Source organism: Ceratina calcarata, unplaced genomic scaffold (assembly GCF_001652005.2).
Source record: "Ceratina calcarata isolate Rehan_Ccalc_2016 unplaced genomic scaffold, ASM165200v1 scaffold10760, whole genome shotgun sequence".
NCBI classification, from domain to species: Eukaryota; Metazoa; Arthropoda; class Insecta; order Hymenoptera; family Apidae; genus Ceratina; species Ceratina calcarata.
This window is the reverse complement of record NW_017131666.1, coordinates 1-501: the sequence shown is the minus strand read 5'-3', so window position 1 is coordinate 501 and position 501 is coordinate 1. Positions and strand designations below refer to the sequence as shown.

Genomic DNA, 501 nt, shown 5'->3' with positions numbered 1-501 from the left:
ACTTCCGGTCTAGCTGTCAAAGTCATTTTATGCCTCTCTTCCTCAACAACGATTTTTGGTACGAGCTCTTGAGTCAGTTCATAAGTAGAAACGTGCGAACCAGCTACTTTGACACCAAACAACGGATTAGGGTGCCGTTTCACCGGAGGCAAACCATTTTTCTCGCAATGGATTTTCTCCTTTTTAATTGTCTTCGGTCCTAGAGAGTGGTAGGTCACGTTACAGAAACCGGAAGCGTCCCTCTCCCAAACATCGCTGTCGAAAACCCGATATTGTAGCAGACTAGCCAGGCCCCGTTTAAAATTTGCCGAGGAAACTGTCTCGGACGGGTCCATGAAAACTGAAATCACTTCGCCGTTCTTCCATAAAATGAACAATGGCTTCTGGGAGAGGATATCTATTCTGGACGAGTGCTCCACGAATCCTTTGGGTTCCGGGGCTCTCCTCGATTTTATCCATAGCTGAGGTTGCAACAGCTGTGAAAAATTTCATTCCTCAATT

At 46.1% G+C, this 501-nt stretch overlaps 1 protein-coding gene across 1 annotated transcript; it reads right to left on the bottom strand.

The window, feature by feature from the left end:
* Positions 1 to 5: 5 nt before the first annotated feature.
* Positions 6 to 485, bottom strand: LOC108632571 (microsomal triglyceride transfer protein large subunit-like; the record flags this gene model as incomplete). Its single annotated transcript, XM_018037228.2, has 1 exon — positions 6 to 485. A coding segment is annotated over one exon (480 nt), but the record flags the coding sequence as incomplete, so codon positions are not given.
* Positions 486 to 501: the final 16 nt, after the last annotated feature.